General features: G+C 42.0%; 1 protein-coding gene across 3 annotated transcripts in view; it reads right to left on the bottom strand.

The window, feature by feature from the left end:
• The window catches only part of LOC146863027 (uncharacterized), a 373630-nt gene that overhangs the window by 121374 nt on the left and 235604 nt on the right, over nt 1–16652 (bottom strand). For all 3 annotated transcript variants that reach the window (XM_085642407.1, XM_085642405.1, XM_085642406.1), the window contains one exon: nt 7075–7125. In XM_085642407.1, coding sequence (XP_085498533.1) covers nt 7075–7125 — 51 coding nt within the window. The remainder of the gene's footprint in view (nt 1–7074; nt 7126–16652) is intronic.

The following is a 16652-nucleotide window of genomic DNA, read 5'->3' on the forward strand; positions in this document are numbered from 1 at the left end:
TCAAGGAACCTATGCTCTTCCAGGAAAGAAGAAAGCTGCTTGTTTATGATGTTCTCTAAAAAATCTTCTAGGTAGAGGGAGCAGCAATAATTTGAGGGCTATCCTGGGTTAGCGTTAGGATTTTTTAAAATGGGGGAGACTTGGACAGATTTCCAGGCAATGGGGACCGGGGCTAAGCAGACATAATGGAGGGAGAGATTAAGCTGGAAAGACTTGCCATAATGCTAGGGGCCACAGGTCCCGTGTTGATCCTGATTTGGCTGATTCAAACAGCCCTTGAGTCTGCTCTAAGGTGCAGTGTACAAGACTCTCCAGATGAAAAATGACCTTGGGAGAAGGCAAACTAAAGTCGGGGGGGTATCAAGCTGGCTCTGGGTTAAAGGACAGTTTATATAGATTTTGTTGATTTCTCTTTAAAAAGTGGCTAACAAGTCACATAGTTCTTGTAATGCCTGAATGACACATGTGTAAGCACATGATTTGATAAAATCAATGAGTATTTTGAAGATAACTTTTGTGGAGTTACTTGCTTGTTCAATTATATTTGCTATAAAATTTCTACAAGCTATTTTGATAAAATTAGGATAACACTAAAGGATCCATTTAAATTCTTCTTTGTCTGAAAGGGATTTGGTCATTGCCATTGATTTTCTAACCTTTATCACTTAGATCTCTCCAGTTTTAAATCGACTGAAAACCAAGAGGTATTATTTCTACTTTAAGCGTCTGGAGATCGTATAAGGTGAGGTGATTTGATATAGTGCCCAGGAAAAGGAATCGTGAAAATTTCCCAGAGTGGCATCCAAGTTAGGGTTACTAGGAGGCTCAGATGGAAATATGCCTACGCAAAAGAGGCCAGAGAGACAGATTTCCATAGTCTCAGAGCCTGTCTAGTCACTCTTAGATATTTCAAAATCATTTGCCTTGGGGATTTGAAAATTAATCAGATACTGATCTGATCAGAGAAGCGGAAATGGGGATTTGCACTTCAGCTCATTGGAATTAGTAAAGATCAAGTCTAGGGTGTGACCTGACGAATGAGTAGGACCCCCACAATCTGTTTGAGACCTAATATCTCTATGTTAGCCAATAAATTGGCCACCTCGCTATTTCGAGCATTTTCACCATGGAAGTTAAAATACTCCAAGAGTGCAAGTTGCTGGATGCCAGGATGTGAGGGGCAATGTGTTTTTGCTAAAAGATGACTAAAGTCTCTCTTGGCTCCAGGTGGACGGCAGATCAAAGCACATTTCCACCCACTCAGTAAACAGGTTCTGGATTACAACTATTTTAAACGTGTCTCTGAAAGCGATGGCTATGCCTCCTCCCGGTCTGGTCTCTCTGTCCAGTTTAAGCAGTTGGTACTGCTCAGGGGAGGGCTAAAGGGAAGCATGGTAATGCAGCTGCATTCAGCCAAGTTTCTGTTAGAGAGCATACATCAGGAGAAAGGGAATTTAGAAGGTCCCAAATTGCCATATGAGTACTTTGACATAGACCTGATATTGCAGTATAGGCCTTTAAGAGTACAAGAAATGGCCGGGAAAACTGAGTTGGAATTAAGATTTGGCATTTCAGGCCTTGGGCCCCTTGTAGTGGATTGGCTCTTATCCATGGGGTCTGAGGGCTGAGTAAGTGTGTGGGGAGTACACTACAGTAAGCCTGGTGTCCTTTCACATCCAATGCTAAAATCCAGTTAACGCAGGTAGTGTACCCACAACAAACCCAGAGACAGAAGTTGGGCAAATGCAAGATCTTCCAGCAACCTGATGGGCGATTCACATGAATTGTCTTAGCATCTTGTTTGCTCCATTTGAAGGGCACACATATTTTAAATGTGCTTCTAACAGACCTGTCATGCAGGAATTGACACCGGGGCTCAACAGGATGGGTACATCTCCCTCACTGCATAGTCAATTGTGTTTCAAAAGAGTAATCTCTTACCATTTAGGTCAGCCTATTATGCGCTCTTGGGAGAAATGTATCACCTCACTCAAGGCTGAGCACTGGCTGGGAGTATCATAACAGCCTCTACAAATTTGCCTTCTGAAAGCTCAGGCAAGCAAAGGGTAACTTTCTAAAAGTTACTTTTCCTTAATAGTTATTAAGAAAAATGAGTTACAGATATTGGTATTTCATTCTGCACTCTGCTTTTCTACATAGGACAGCTTGGCCTGCCACAACTTTTTGGCCCTTTTTAACTGTAGGGTCATGGTAACATCACATTTTTGCATGTCCCCCTTTCAAATACCATGCATCCTACACTGAGGGTTACAAGACCTACACAGAAGTGACCTTCTGTTATTGAAAAGGGAGTTTTTTTCTCATTGAAAAGGGTTATATAACAGGCAGAGCTGCAGGTTTAAACTGCAGCAGTCAGGCTACAATAGTAGATCTGGAGCCATGTTTTCCTTGTCAAACTTGACATACAATAAGTGCTGCAGTCCACAGATGACGTTTAACTTGAATCACTGACAAAATATCGAAGGTCAAAAAATCGACCTACAAAAATACCGGAGCAAAAATATCGATTACAAGAATATCGACATCCTATCTACAACATGGTAAGTACAAAAATATCGAAAATAAAATATAGAATGTCAAAAATATCGTTATTAAAAATATAGAGTATTTTTTAGTTAAAAAAAAATGTAAAATAAACCAAATAATACTTATAAATAAAATAAACATAATTAAATATATTTCATAATGTTTAAAATTAATAATTAATATATATAATTTAATAAAACATTGATTAAACATATAATATATAATATATATACTTAATATTTAAGTTTTAATAATTGTTTTAATAACTTATAACTTGTTAAAAATTATTATAAATTACAAATACATCATACACATAAAACAATAACATGAATAAAAATTAAATAATTATATATAACACGTTTAAAAAATTACATTTAATTTGAATATTGTTAAAATTAATTATATATTACATTAGCTAAAATAATACAAAAAATATTAAATAGCACGGACAATAAAACTACTACTCCAGCTCCAAAAAAACAACAGTAAGGAAAATGTTGGATAGCGTAGAGCTAAAAATTTCTATTTCCACTCCAGGGAGTGTAACAATAGGGAAAGTGTTGGATAACGTACAGGTATACATTACTATACCCACTCCAGGGAGTGCAAAGGTGAGGAAAGTGTTGGATAGCGTAGGGGTAAAAATGACTATTCCAACTCCAAATAGTGCAACAGTAGGGAAAGTGTTGGATAGCGTAGGGGTAAAAATTAATATTCCCACTCCAGAGAATGCAACAGTAGGGAAAGTGTTGGATAGCGTAGGGGTAAAAATTACTATTCCCACTGCAGAGAGTGCAACAGTAGGGAAAGTGTTGGATAGCGTAGGGGTAAAAATTACTATGCCAACTCCAGAGAGTGCAACAGTAGGGAAAGTGTTGGATAGCGTAGGGGTAAAAATTACTATTCCCACTCCAGAGAGTGCAACAGTAGGGAAAGTGTTGGATAGCGTAGGGGTAAAAATTACTATTCCAACTCCAGAGAGTGCAAAAGTAGGGAAAGTGTTGGATAGCGAAGGGGTAAAAATTACTATTCCCACTCCAGAGAATGCAACAGTAGGGAAAGTGTTGGATAGCGTAGGGGTAAAAATTACTATTCCAACTCCAGAGAGTGCAACAGTAGGGAAAGTGTTGGATAGCGTAGGGGTAAAAATGACTATTCCCACTCCAGAGAGTGCAACAGTAGGGAAAGTGTTGGATAGCGTAGGGGTAAAAATGACTATTCCAACTCCAGAGAGTGCAACAGTAGGGAAAGTGTTGGATAGCGTAGGGGTAAAAATTACTATTCCCACTCCAGAGAGTGCAACAGTAGGGAAAGTGTTGGATAGTGTAGGGGTAAAAATTACTATTCCAACTCCAGAGAGTGCAACAGTAGGGAAAGTGTTGGATAGCGAAGGGGTAAAAATTACTATTCCCACTCCAGAGAGTGCAACAGTAGGGAAAGTGTTGGATAGCGTAGGGGTAAAAATTACTATTCCCACTCCAGAGAGTGCAACAGTAGGGAAAGTGTTGGATAGCGTAGGGGTAAAAATTACTATTCCAACTCCAGAGAGTGCAAAAGTAGGGAAAGTGTTGGATAGCGAAGGGGTAAAAATTACTATTCCCACTCCAGAGAATGCAACAGTAGGGAAAGTGTTGGATAGCGTAGGGGTAAAAATTACTATTCCAACTCCAGAGAGTGCAACAGTAGGGAAAGTGTTGGATAGCGTAGGGGTAAAAATGACTATTCCCACTCCAGAGAGTGCAACAGTAGGGAAAGTGTTGGATAGCGTAGGGGTAAAAATTACTATTCCAACTCCAGAGAGTGCAACAGTAGGGAAAGTGTTGGATAGCGTAGGGGTGAAAATTACTATTCCCACTCCAGAGAGTGCAACAGTAGGGAAAGTGTTGGATAGTGTAGGGGTAAAAATTACTATTCCAACTCCAGAGAGTGCAACAGTAGGGAAAGTGTTGGATAGCGAAGGGGTAAAAATTACTATTCCCACTCCAGAGAGTGCAACAGTAGGGAAAGTGTTGGATAGCGTAGGGGTAAAAATTACTATTCCAACTCCAGAGAGTGCAACAGTAGGGAAAGTGTTGGATAGCGTAGGGGTAAAAATTACTATTCCCACTCCAGAGAGTGCAACAGTAGGGAAAGTGTTGGATAGCGTAGGGGTAAAAATTACTATTCCAACTCCAGAGAGTGCAACAGTACAGAAAGTGTTGGATAGCGTAGGGATAAAAATGACTATTCCAACTCCAGAGGGTGCAACAGTAGGAAAAGTGTTGGATAGCGTAGAAGTTAAAAATAACATACTTATAAATAAAGTGTTTACTTAAAATAATTAGTGATTTAATTATTAAATAACTCAAAATTATTTACAAATACCAATAAATAATTATTACAAACATAACTACCAAAGAATAATTAATTAACAATACATTAATAATAAATACCAATAAATAATAATTAATAAATATTAATTACCAAATAATAAATATTAAACGATAAAATATTTTTCATAACCAAAAACATATGAATTATTTAAAAGTAAATACCAATTAAAAGATATTTAACAATTTTAAAAATATATACCGCAAAATAATAATTATGAAACCTTAATTACCAATTAATAATTACTTATTAATATATTAATTAGAAATATCAATGCATAATATTTAATTATATTTAATTCACAATTAACGATTAATCAACAATGAAATTATTTTTCATAACCAAAATGTTATAATTTAAAATATTGACCAATTAATAATTATTGTCCAATTAATTATCACTACCCAACAACAAATTTAATAATTACTTAATTAGATTTCAATTACTTCCAACACTATTCATCTATAAATGCACGACACACTCCACTAATAAAATAATACACTTAACATAATTATCAATTAATCAACTAATTAAAACTAATTGCCAATTAATAAAAAGTAATTACCAATTAATTCTTAATTAACAATTATATAATTATCAATACCAATAAATGAAAATAAATTATTAATTAATTACAATTAAATTACTTCCCACCCTATTCCCCTATAAACCCACAACCCGCTACAGAACTTAACCCCTTTGCTGCTGGGGACATTCCGCTGCAGCGCTGGGGGGGGCAGGGGGGCAGCGCGGTGGGCCTGTGCTCATGACGGAGCCGCTCCGTCATGAGCCACAGTTGAGCTGTGCTCATGACGGAACGGTTCCGTCATGACTCCGCCCATTTGCGTTGTCGCCCCGCACAGGCGGGGAAACAGCGCCGCGCAGGCGGAGCGGCCGCCGACAGGATTGTCATGACGGAACGGTTCCGTCATGAGCACACGGCAACCGTGGCTCATGACGGAACGGTTCCGTCATGAGCAGGGAAGGGGTTAAACGCAAAAATGTATTAAAATACTTACCTTAGGGTCGATATTCTGTCCATAGATATTATTGACATCGATATTCTGTCCCTTCGATATTTAAAACTCGATATTAGTGTAGGTAGATATTTTATTTTCGATATTTTGGCTGCTCACCGTTTAACTTTCTATGCCACGGGTGCAGTTTCTACACTATACACAATGGCCTTATAGGAGAGTCAGATCAGGTATTATGCAATTTCTACATATTTTATCAACTACACTGGGCACTAGACAGCAGTGCTCAGAATCTACAAACCAACACTAAAAGTCAGCCACAATTAGGTTGATCACACAGAAAGGTGCATTTTCTCAGAATGAGAATGTTCAGGGAATCCTTATGGTTAATAGATGGTGATCTTGAAATGCTGAAAGAAAAAACATATTTAGCTACAGAACTAATAACTGCATTTACAATTTTAAATATACTTTAGAAAGCCACAAACATGAGAAGAAAGAATATATGGTTATATTATCAAGACAGGCGATAAAATTATCGCCGCTTTAGCGGCAGAAAACTGCCGCTAAAACGTCGATAATGAGCTTGATAATATGCTCTATGGAATTCCAATTGAATTGAAGCCCATGACATCTAACATGGGCTTCAATTGGAATTCCATAGAGCATATTATCAAGCCCATTATCGCTAAAGCGGAGATAATTTTATCGCCTGTCTTGGTAATATGCCCCATAAAGCAATATTATTAGTGCAATCTTCTTTACAGGTGCTATTATAGCACAGAGTACCTTAGAACATTATCAACAACTCTCTACTTCGTGAACCTTTTAAATTAAATGAACATTAAAGAACATTGAGTGAACGTGATTCGAATTATAGTTTAGTCTCTGTACAGGAGTTTTGAAATATCATCCTTTACTCCTTATGAAAACCTAGGTTATATGGTTGATACATGACTTTATTAGAGTGAGGATCAATGTTTTACTTTTTGAAGGTTGCCTCCTGAAAAAGATATAAGATGGGATACACAGTTTAAAAATTCATTTGTGCAATTATTCCTGGAAAATGCCATATTTATTGCATTGTTTATCTTTGAACATGGTGTGCTTCAATAGCGAATGTAAAGGTACTAATTGACTTTTATTGCAGGTTTTTATACAAGGATCTCTCTTTACCCACCTGAATTGTTGTCATCGCTACCAAATATATCTGAATCCAGGCTTACATCACCTGCAATGACATGGAGCATGTTAGCCACAATTCCAGATTACCTGTCAGAGCAACCACAGCAGAAATGTATACTGACATGGGAAAACATTCTCAACAGCAGAAATGTTTTTGTGTCAAAAACGGGGTACTCGAAGCTACCATAAAACCACACCCTGAACCCTCACTTTTTATGATAGGTTTTGTTTTTGAGGGCATGGATAAACCTTTTTGAGGATTTAAGTCAATAATGTGAAATATTATCAGTCTACTGTTAATGTCTGTATTTCGGGTTGGATAACGCACTTCCCAGCTGGTAAGAACTATGATGTATTTATAAATATGATAATGGGTTTAAAAAATTCATTCCAACACTCAAAAACAGAAAATGAAGTGATAGCACAATGCATCAGCTTTCAGAGTTTCACAGACTTCTGAAGAAATTGAGGGCCTTATTTTCACCAGAGCCACTTGGCTGCGCCGCACTGAGTCACTTACAAAGCACAGGGATGCATCATATCTACAACGATATGATGCCTCCATTGCGGGGAGATTGTTTTGGTGCAGAAAGGAACACCTTCCTGCACACAAAAAATCACAAGAGGTGATTTCCTAATTCTATGCATGCTGCAGAATGCCGCACGCATAGAAAGAGGGAAAAAAAGAGAAGAAATTAAAACGTTTCTCCTCATTGTGCCTCCCTACACCTACCCCGGTGAGGCGTTGCATTCTGAAACATTTCCAGGTTTAAGATTTCTTGTAAATCTGGAAATGCAGCAGGAGCCATAGATGTTGCATGGGAACACCCACGGCAACACCCATGGCATGCCCCTTTCACGTAAAGTGCTACGTGGAAAGGGGCCGTATTTACAAGGACACAAAAAGCCACACAGGGTGGCTTTAGGTGTCCTTGTAAATATGGGGCAGCAAGATGTGCCTCCGGTGCCTCACTTTTTCCCTAATAAAAGTGACGCACTGGCAGCGCAAGGGGCTTGTATATAAGCCCCATGGTTTCCAATCAGTCTTCTGCTGGTAGGTGTACCTGGCTATCTGTATGTAGGCGCTGAGCACTGCATTGCATCGCATTTTGGAAGTGAGAACATTTCAGACTTATCTCTGAAGAGAAGCACTATGCCTATTGCCTGTTTGCTTGTGCAGTTTGTGTCTGTAGTAATGTGACTGACTTTAGGTATTTCTCAACATCCTGAATTTAAACTTAAAATTTAGACCTCCATCTTGCTTGTGGTAAACTTTTGCCCATGGGTCTGTCTGGACCTTGCTGATGCTTCCTGAATTTGGAACTGTGTGTTGTGTCACGCCCCTTTGGCTAGGAAGAAGAAGCCTGGAGGCTCCTGCTGAAGATCTGCTGATGTGATCTGCTGTTAATGTTGCCTGCATGGAAGCCACCATCTAGATCAAGAAGTCGAGGCATGTGGACACAGTGACTTGAAGCCTTTAAGTACAGGTGAGATGAGTAACTATCCTGTCTGATGAGCACTCCATCTCTGTACCAACTAGTGTTGCTTTTGCTTCTTTGTTTCGCCTTGCTGCTGTTGTGGTGATCCAGGCCCTAGTTGGCTTGCCAGCAAGCTTGAACAGCAAGGCCTGGTTGGTATGAGAGATGCCCTCTGAGACAGTGGTTTGGCCACCCTCGATCCGGAGTGAGTGGTTGCTGACCTGGAGGTTCAGGGGCTCGCAGGTAGGACACTATTTCTATTTTGGAAAGCCGACATCCTTAAACCTAAACCCGGGAGCTAATCTTACATCCATGAATGCAGCAAATACACTTTCAGAACTCTGAGACACTATCCATTTCCTTTGCAGGTTACAAGGTACAGGGTGTGTTCTTTGCCATTGGATTTGCATGTCAGGAATTCACAAACACTAAGGGCTTGAACAGTAAAATTACTGAAATGTAAGAAACTAAGTCAATTTTCGCAGAAGGGATTGCGATCCTCGATTTTAAAGTGTCTTATTAGCATTAAGTTATTGATCACATTAATTATATGCGGCCAAATATTACTTAATCTTACCAAGGTTTCCATAAATGCATTTTTGTGGAATTTGTAATGTGTTCTTTGATTCCAGCTTTGTGCAGGCGTTCACGATTATGTAATGATCATGACCAGTATATAGTGTGCATCGCTCTGGTCCCTGGCTTTCTAATTTGTGGTACATTTTCCCTTTATTGAGTATTATGTTTGTTCACATAGCTCCATAGAGTCACAGAGGCTTACTGAGGTAACTTTTCCTTTGCAGACTCAGTATTCCAAGCCTGATCCTACCTGAGCGGCCTCATTTTGAGTGTTTAGTGGCCACTGATCCCAGAGGAAAAAAGCAGGAATTAAAAATGAATTGAGGCTACTCATAATATGGCATTTAGTACTAACCATATATCAACAAAAGGAGGGACAGAGGGTGCTTAAAGGTCCAGCATAAGAGCCCTCAAGGAATCAGGTAAGCAAGCCAGGTATGCAGTTACTAAGAAAAAGAGCAAAAAAGCGGGAAGAGGCTAGGTTGGTCTACTACCCTGACCCTATGGTAGAGGCAGGCAAAGAGGGCCCTTACACACCCGGGTGAGTGTCATGCTTCATCATAGGGTATGCTCCTCATCAGGACGGCACTGCAATGCCTGATGGGCACCCTATGAGGGGCTCTTTGTGAGAGATCTTTTTATCCCAGGCCGTAGGGTGCAGTGCGGTTAAGGGGCCTAGTGGTGTAGATGTGAATGAAAAATGTGCATGAGAAGTGTGTGAAAGGTTAAAAACGGGAGTCCCGCTGTGCTCCAAATCCAATTTAATAAGCGAGCCCACTGGTCCCAATTAAAAACTGAAAGTGCAAGTCACCTCTGAAATGATGTCCAGTCATGCCTACAAGTTAAAGGTTGACATGTTTCTTGCCTAGCGTGTCTGGGGGATCACATGGCAATTCTTCAGGACCAGTTTATATATACTATCTACACAATGTATGGTTCGTAATTAGTATCACCAGTGAACCATGCACCTAAAACACAAGCTATCAATGAGGTACCTGTTGTTTGTAGGCCAATCTGGAGGAAATAGCAAAAACAAATAAATGAAAGCAGTATATACGCATTTATTTGCATAATGGTAGTTAAAAGGTAGCCACCTCATAACTTCATATGCTAACAAGTTAGTAAAGGACTTCAGTGATATTTAAAGTGGAGAGGTGTGGTGCAGCGGCCAGGGCAGCTGACTTCGGAGCACAGGGTTTACAATTCGATCCCCGGGTCCGGCGGCAGCTCAGCTCAGCACCATGTGACTCTGGGCAATAGCTCACTTAATTTCCACGACGGCCTCCAGCGCCTTGTGAACCGTAAGGGTGAGTAGTTCGCGTTTAACAAATACAGATTTTTTTACAAAGTGTATAAACAACCAAGGGCACAGTGACACACATGAAGCACAACCATCGGTAGGGATAAAAGTGGTGGTAGAACAACCACTGTGATATATGTATGATTATAATGATGACACTCACCTAAAATGGGTGGCTTGCTGGCTCCTTTGAACCAATACGGGGGCAAACGCTAAAATTATTAGCATCTTTTATGGGGTGGAACAAAGGGAAAATAAAACAAAAAATAAGTTAATGAAGAGAAGGAGAGCAATGGTTACCGGAAACCTCCCGGGGAGGGAGGGAAGTTCCGGAGTAATCAGGGGTCGTCTCGGTAGTGAGCGGCGCCCTGCTAGAATAATTTAAAATAATTACTTACAGATCAGCAGTGGCTGATTAGCCAAGGACCTGCCTCGTCCTTCGCATGATCGGAAGCAAGGGCGGTTGGTGGAGATCTGGAATAAATGCCTGCTGAGTAGAGCGATGGCCACATAGTCTCCCGAAACCCTGAAGGCGTACCAGGGTGGGATGATGCGGCCGTGTAGTTCCCAAGGCTCTAGAGGATGAAGTATCCGATGGCTGCAGGGCCATCAGATAGAGGTCGTGTACTAGATGATAGTTCTACCACCACTTTTAGCTCTACCGATGATTGTGCTTCACATGTGTCACTGCGCCCTTGGTTGTTTATACACTTTAAATATCACTGAAGTTCTTTACTAACTTAGTAGAGCATGAAGTTATGAGGAGTCTACCTTTACCTACCATTATGCGAATAAATGCGTATATACTACTGACACTTATTTGTTTTTTCTATTTCCTCCAGGTTGGCCTACAAACAACAGGAACCTTATTGATAGGTTGTGTTTTAAGTGTGTGGTTCACTGGTAATACTAATTACGAACCATACACTATTTAGATAGTATATATAAACTGATCCTGAAGAATTGCCATGTGATCTTCCAGACACACTAGGCAAGAAACATGTTGACCTTTAACTTGTAGCCACGACTGGACATCATTTCAGAGGTAGCTCGCACTTTCAGTTTTTAATTGGGAGCAGTGGGCTCCCTTATTAAATTGAATTTGGAGTACTGCTGGACTCCCCTTTTTTAGTTCTCGCCTAGGCAGCGCTTGCGCTGTATCGTTGAGACATGCAGTATATACTATAGCGGGAAAGCTTTGTTTAAGCTCCACCCACTCTCCGCCCATCTTTTGGATTGGCTTAGACCCTAAATGCTGCCTTTTGATTGATTTTAGGGTTGTCAGTCCCTCCTCCTGACGGCAATGTCGTCATTTGTATCCTTCCCCGGCTATTGGCCCCTTTATTACATTATTTTCTTCCCTGTCTCCCCCCCACGCGCGCAGTCTGTGACTTCTCGGCCCCACGGCACCCTCACTCCGATCGTGCCGTGTCGCCCTGCGCTCTCCCGTTTCCAATGCAATAGGTCTCGCGTAAATACGAGTCCTATTGTATTGCAAATGCTTGTTTAAATTGTGAGCACCAGCACTATTTTCTCCCCGTGCCTCCCACAACTTCTCCTATCCCTCGCAGCTTCTTTTCTTAGCCCTCTGCTCCATGCGGTTTTACAGTACGGGCTGAAATATTGAGCTATGCAGCACCTTACGTTATTTAAATTGTACATAGTTATTTTAATTAAGCATACATATTTGCTGTCTAGTTAAGTAACAAAAATCCGTCTGTTGTAAGTAGAGAAGAACAAGGAGATCGGTTTCTATTTTCAAACATATTCCTGTCAAACATGCAGATTATAATTCCGGTACATACTACCAGAAGCTTGGCTTTTAGAAATGGCTGTCGCTTTAACTTTACGTCCTTTGTCTGTTTCTCTGACAGGAAGCTCGGTGTCTAGTCAGGCATTGACGTATGAGCATTTTCTGTCGTTGCGAGTAGTGAGCAGAGTGGCGGCAGCAACATGGCAACAACAGTGGTGAGTATCCATTTATGTGTGAAATACTGTCTTTAGTGTATTAACCCCCTCTACGAGGGACTAAGACTTGGTGGCTATCTTTTTCGGGAGTTCCCTCCTCATTCTCCTGCTATCAGTGTAGGAAATGTGAGTGTCTTATTCAACAACTTCCTGTTTTTCATTCTGCAAAAGAACAAAGCAACCTCCATTTGCTTTTTGCTTTTTAAAACTGTTCTTAGTAATCTGCGTTTTCTGACTCCCGAAGGCAAGAAACATGTCATTCGGACTGCCATCTCTTCAAAGCAGTGGTGATGGCCTCTGCTTGAATCTGCCTAAACTGCTTATTCCTTGTCTTGTGTTGGTCTCATGTACATGGTTACCAATTTATGTTTATTTTCATCAGCATGTCTGACAAAATATTTGCGCCACAGATAAACATGTAATCATTTGGCCCATGTCATTGTTTAAAAATATCAGCACGATGCCCTGGGTGTGCCATGCACTTATATGCCTCTACTAGTTCCTGTGATACCGGCTTGCCCCCAGTAACTACACTAGGAGCGATAGATTGGGGGCTCCCTGGCCCACACACTGCACATTGCCACCACAGATTTCTAGCCATTTTTTCACAACGTCTCGTACTTTTTACGTTAAATTAAGTGACATGTAGAATACTCCCGCATTGTGGTCTTTTGGCTGTCGCATAATATTTGTATAGATTGGGGGAATGCTAGCTTCAAATCCACACATGCCAATGACAAACTGGGCCACCTGGCCCCTTTTTTTTTTAATGTAAATGCAGGCTACCTCTTGTTAAATAGTCCATGGACATGACTTGGGCAATTATGCACAGTGAGCAAGCTTCCAGCGGTGAGAGAATTTTAGTGTATGACCCTAATCTGACCACTAACACGCAAGGGGTATTAATTGGACCCTACCTTATGTATCCCTTTGACATACAATTAAGGTGGTTCTCTTTGACTGCTGCAATTCTAACACACCTGCTGCAACATTAACTGCACTTCAATATAAACTTTATTGAATGTGGAATTTAGACACATTTGTTTTTAGAGTTTCTCTCTTACATAGTGTTGAACTGGTCTCTGCCTCTCTTTTTAGGTCTTGCATACGCAGCGCGCATGCGCTGCTTAGGAGGAGACCTCTTGTAATCGATTCGTTTTTTAGGCCAAAAACGTGCACGCATTGCATTGCTGAAACCATCTGTTTGTAATTAACTTTCAAACAGATGGTGCCCTTGCTCGCTCCCGCAAGGATAACGCAGTGTGTGCTCTGGGCCGCACTCCCCCCACCCCTCCCACTTAGTTTATTGCCTCCTGTCACATGCCCGTCCTCATCTTAACCTGCCTTCCTTCTCCCACGCTTTCCTTCCCCCTTCTTTCCGTCTCTCCTGCTCTTTCCCCTAGCTGCCTCTTCTCTCCCACTCCTTTCTTTTTTGCCGCCTCTCTTCCGTTCCCTTTCTTGTTCTGTTTTCCCCTATTTTGTTTCTTCTCCTTTCTCTCGTGTTACCTTCTTTTCCCTCTCCCTACTTTCTCTCTTCCTCCACCCTCTCTCTCTCTTCCTCCACCCTCTCTCTCTCTTCCTCCACCCTCTCTTTCTCTAACTCTCTCTCTCTACCTCTCCCTCTCTCTTCCTCCACCCTCTCTCGACCTCTCTATCTCTACCTCTATCTATCTACCTCTCTATCTCTCTCTCTACCTCTTTCTACCTCTATACCTCTCTCTCTCCCCTCTACCTCTCTCTCTCCCCTCTCTACCTCTCTCTTTCTACCTCTCTACTCCTCTCTCTACCCCTCTCTCTGTACCTCTCTCTCTCTACATCTCTACCTCTCTCTCTACCTCCATTTACCTCTCTCTCTCTACCTCTACCTCTCTCTTTCTACCTCTCTACCTTGCTCTCTCTACCTCTCTCTCTACCTCTCTCTCTACCTCTCTCTCTACCTCTCTTTCTCCACCTCTCTACCACTCTCTCTACCTCTCTCTCTCTTCCTCTCTCTACCTCTCTACCTCTCTCTCTCTACCTCTCTCTCTAAATCTCTCTGCCTCTCTACCACTCTACCTTTCTCTCTATACCTCTCTACCTCTCTACCTCTTTACCTCTACCTCACTACCTCTGTACCTCTCTACCTCTCTCTCTACCTCTCTTTGTCCACCTCTCTACCTCTCTCTCTCTACCTCTCTCTCTCTTCCTCTCTCTACCTCTCTACCTCTCTCTCTCTACCTCTCTACCTCTCTCTCTAAATCTCTCTACCTCTCTACCACTAACCCTTCTCTCTATACCTCTCTACCTCTACCTCTCTGCCTCTTTACCTCTCTATCTCTACCTCTCTACCTCTACCTCTCTACCTCTCCACCTCTCTACCTCTCCACCTCTCTACCTCTCTACATCTCTCTACCTCTCTCTACATCTCTACCTCTCTACCTCTCCCTCTACATCTCTACCTCTCTCTCTACCTCTCTTTACCTCTGTCTCTCTTCCGCTACCTCTCTACCTCTCTACCTCTCCCTCTACCTCTCTCTCTCTCTACCTCTCTCTACCTCTCTACCACTCAACCTTTCTCTCTCTACCTCTATCTCTCTACCTCTCTATCTCTACCTCTTTACATCTCTACCTCTCTCTCTACCTCTCTCCTTCTCTACCTCTACCTCTCTACCTCTCCACCTCTCTACCTCTACCTCTCTACCACGCTCTACCTCTACCTCTCTCTACCTTTCTCTACCTATCTACCTCTCTACCTCTCTCTCTACCTCTCTCTCTACCTCACTCTCTCTACCTCTCCCTCTGCCTCTCTATCTCTACCTCTACACCTCTCTACCGCTCTACCTTCCTCTACCTCTCTCTCTACCTCTCTCTCTCTACCTCTCTCTATCTCTCTACCTCTCTCTACCTCTCTACCTCTCCTCTCTACCTCTCTCTATCTCTCGACCTCTATCTCTCTACCTCTCTCTGCCTCTTTCGCTACCTCTCTCTACCTCTCTACCTCTCTCTATCTCTCTCTACCCCTCTACCTCTCTCTCTCTCTACCTCTCTCTCTACTTCTCTCCCTCTACCTCTTTACCTCTCTCTGTACCTCTCTCCCTCTACCTCTCTATCTCTCTACCTCTCTACCTCTCTCTACCTCTTTACCTCTCTCTCTCTACCTCGCTACCTTTCTACCTCTCTCTACCTCTCCATCTACCTCTCTACCTCTACCACTCTCTACCTCTCTCTCTCTACCTCTCTCCCTCACTACCTCTCTCTCTCTACATCTCTACCTCTCTCTATCTCTCTCTACCTCTCTCTCTACTTCTCTCCCTCTACCTCTTTACCTCTCTCTATCTCTCTCTCTACCGCTCTCTCTACCTCTCTCTCTCTACCTCTGTCTCTCCCTCTCTCCGTCTACCTCTCTATGTACCTTTCTCCCTCTCTACCTCTCTCTCTCTCTCTCTCTCTCTCTCTCTCTCTCTCTCTCTCTCTCTCTCTCTCTCTCTCTCTCTCTATCTCTCTCTCTACCTCTCTACCACTCTACCTTTCTCTCTCTACCTCTCTATCTCTACCTCTTTACATCTCTACCTCTCTCTCTACCTCTCTCCCTCTCTACCTCTACCTCTCTACCTCTACCTCTCTACCTCTACCTCTCTACCTCTCCACCTCTCTACCTCTGCCTCTCTACCACGTTCTACCTCTACCTCTCTCTACCTCTCTCTACCTCTCTCTACCTTTCTCTACCTATCTACCTCTCCACCTCTCTCTCTCTACCTCTCTCTCTACCTCACTCTCTCTACCTCTCCCTCTGCCTCTCTTTCTCTACCTCTACACATCTCTACCTTTCTCTACCCCTCTCTCTACCTCTCTCTCTCTACCTCTCTCTATCTCTCTACCTCTCTCTACCTCTCTACACCTCTCTGCCTCTTTCTCTACCTCTCTCTATCTCTCTCTACCCCTCTACCTCTCTCTCTCTCTACCTCTCTCTCTACTTCTCTCCCTCTACCTCTTTACCTCTCTCTGTACCTCTCTCCCTCTACCTCTCTATCTCTCTACCTCTCTCTACCTCTTTACCTCTCTCTCTCTACCTCGCTACCTTTCTACCTCTATCTACCTCTCCATCTACCTCTCTACCTCTACCACTCTACCTCTCTCTACCTCTCTCTCTCTACCTCTCTCCCTCACTACCTCTCTCTGTCTACCTCTCTGCCTCTCTCTATCTCTCTCTACCTCTCTCTCTACTTCTCTCCCTCTACCTCTTTACCTCTCTCTAGCTCTCTCTCTACC

The sequence above is a fragment of the Triturus cristatus genome, chromosome 2_2, assembly GCF_964204655.1.
Source record: "Triturus cristatus chromosome 2_2, aTriCri1.1, whole genome shotgun sequence".
Lineage (NCBI taxonomy): Eukaryota > Metazoa > Chordata > Amphibia > Caudata > Salamandridae > Triturus > Triturus cristatus.